This window comes from Numida meleagris, chromosome 25 (assembly GCF_002078875.1).
Source record: "Numida meleagris isolate 19003 breed g44 Domestic line chromosome 25, NumMel1.0, whole genome shotgun sequence".
Taxonomy (NCBI): domain Eukaryota; kingdom Metazoa; phylum Chordata; class Aves; order Galliformes; family Numididae; genus Numida; species Numida meleagris.
The window spans coordinates 1344064-1346334 of NC_034433.1; the positions used below are offsets into that span (position 1 = coordinate 1344064).

General features: G+C 59.7%; 1 protein-coding gene across 2 annotated transcripts in view; it reads left to right on the forward strand.

Moving 5' to 3' along the window:
• The window catches only part of GNAI3 (G protein subunit alpha i3), a 14954-nt gene extending 13186 nt beyond the window's left edge, over positions 1-1768 (forward strand). The window contains exons 8-9 of one of the 2 annotated variants that reach the window (XM_021376938.1): positions 379-573; positions 641-1764. In XM_021376938.1, coding sequence (XP_021232613.1) covers positions 379-569 — 191 coding nt within the window. In that variant the 3' untranslated portion in view covers positions 570-573; positions 641-1764. Of the gene's footprint in view, positions 1-378; positions 574-640 lie in introns of both variants that reach the window. The other variant, XM_021376937.1, reaches the window with a different exon arrangement.

Genomic DNA, 2271 nt, shown 5'->3' on the forward strand with positions numbered 1-2271 from the left:
GCTCGGAGGTGGGGATGGGGCACACGGATGGGGATGGGCTCGCTGCCTTTGCTCGTGTCACTGGGTCAGGTGGAGCCTCTGCAATCCCGGGCTCTTCGTCCCGTGCCCGTAGCTCTGTCCCTCGGGTGCAGGCTGGGCTGCTCACCCGTTCCTGCTCTCTTGGTGGGGACGTGGTGCTGCACGGCCCATGGCAGCGATCCCTTTGGGGTCTGGGGCTGCTCGAGCCGAGGTTTGCAGCGGGGGTTAGCGGTGGATTTGGTTTGGAGCTGGGGCGGGCAGACGGCTGCAGGCGGCTTAACTCCTGCTTCAAAGAGCCGGGTAAAAAAAACCCAAGCGCTGCAAAGTGCTGGCTGAAACCGGGGCCCCCATCTCTGCCAGGCTCCAACACGTACGAGGAGGCGGCCGCCTACATCCAGTGCCAGTTCGAGGACCTGAACCGGAGGAAAGACACCAAGGAGATCTACACTCACTTCACCTGCGCCACCGACACCAAGAACGTGCAGTTCGTGTTCGACGCCGTGACGGACGTCATCATCAAGAACAACCTGAAGGAGTGCGGGCTCTACTGAGCAGGTAAAGCAGAGCGGTGGCCGGGCCGGGCCGGGCCTGCTCCCTGTGACGCTTCCTGCTCCCCTTGCAGTTCTCACGCAGCGCCCTTGGGAGAAGCCAAACCCTTGGCCGCCTCGCGGGGACGGCGGCGAGCACGAGCGGGACCAGGGGAGCGAAAGCAGCATGCAGAATCGTCGCGTTCTTTAGCACAACCTTCTCTATTAGGGACCTTGGGATGGCTGGGGGGGGTGGCGAGGTTTGGTAGGGCAGGGCGCTGGGGGGGGGGGGGGGGCTCTGGGTTCCTCCCCTGACCCCCCCCACGTCGTCTGGATGGCGTAAGCCAACCGTGTACAGCTGGTGTGGATGGAGGGGCTGGGTTCCAGGCCTTTGCTGTGTAGCTTCCTCTCTTTCTTTGGTTACCGAGCCACCACTAGTCTGTTTTTAAGGTGTTTTTGGTTTTTTTTTTTGTTGTTGGTTTTTTTTTTTTTTCCCATGTCAGAAAACTATAACTTTACTAAACTGTATTTCTTGATTTGCAAACGATTCTTGTTTTAAAAAAAAAATAAATAAAAAATAAAAACGACGGCAACGCCGGAAACCGTCACTGAACTATGCACGCTGCGGGGCCAGGCCGTGCCCGACCCGCTCCTCTGAGCAGGAGCTCCTGGATTTTTAACACTGGTTGTGCTCAACTTCAGTCTTCCTGCAGCTGCTCCCCGGCTGCACGGGGCTCTCCTGGCCTGCCCTGCTCTGAGGTGTCACCCTGCCCCGTGGGGCTTTGCCCAGGTCCTGGCAGCTCACGGCGGGGGGCAGGAGCTGTGCCGTGCTGCTGGGCTGGATGCAGCTCGTGAGCCCTGGGCCAGCTCCACCCGTGGGCTTCGTGCACCGTGGGCTGTATTTCTGGCACCGTGGGCTGTATTTCTGGCACCGTGGGCTGTATTTCTGGCAGTTTGCTCAAGGGCACACCTCGCTCTGCATTTACCACGGCCTGTTCGGTTCGGGGGCCGTGGTGCCAGCATGCCTTTACTCTGTAGATGTGGTGCCAAATTTCCCCCTTCGCCATCGTTTTCCCCGTCGTAACGTTCGTAACCCGTCAGGACATTCCTCTGCTGAACCTCGGGGCTCTTTTTCTTTTTCCCTCCCCCCCCCCCCCGGTTTCATGTGTACAGTTCCACTCTGTTCTAGCTGTGGGTCAGTATTAAAGTGGTGAGTGAACAGCTGGGTCCTTGCCCTCCTTTGTGCCTCGTTGTGCCGCGCTCGCTGGGTGCGGGACGGGACCCCGCTATGGGGCAGGGTGTGGGGCAGGGCTTGGTGTCTGGAACCCCCATGGCTCCAGGGCTGCCCTGCTGTGCTGGGGGAGCAGCAGGAGACGTGGCCCCCCCCCCCCTCCCCCCGAGGGCTGTGCCTCCATCCTTCAGCACGGGAGAAACGAGACACCCGTTCATGCACATCTCTTTATTCTGTGTGGGTTGGTTGTTTTTTTTTCTTGGTTTTTTTTTCCCCCTAAGTGAAGCTGCATCGGTGGCTGCAGTGAACGCCGAGAGGATCCAGGACCTGTCTACGGTACCCCGGGTTTATTTACAAACAGTAAAGAGCAAATGCAGCTCTAGATAGCAGAGTGAAAGTCGCCCAAGCGCCTGTTTCCTCTTCCCCCCCCCTCCCTGCTCCCTGCCCCACACTGAGCTCTGCGCCTGGGGAGCGGGGCCGTGATGGGGGGGAGGG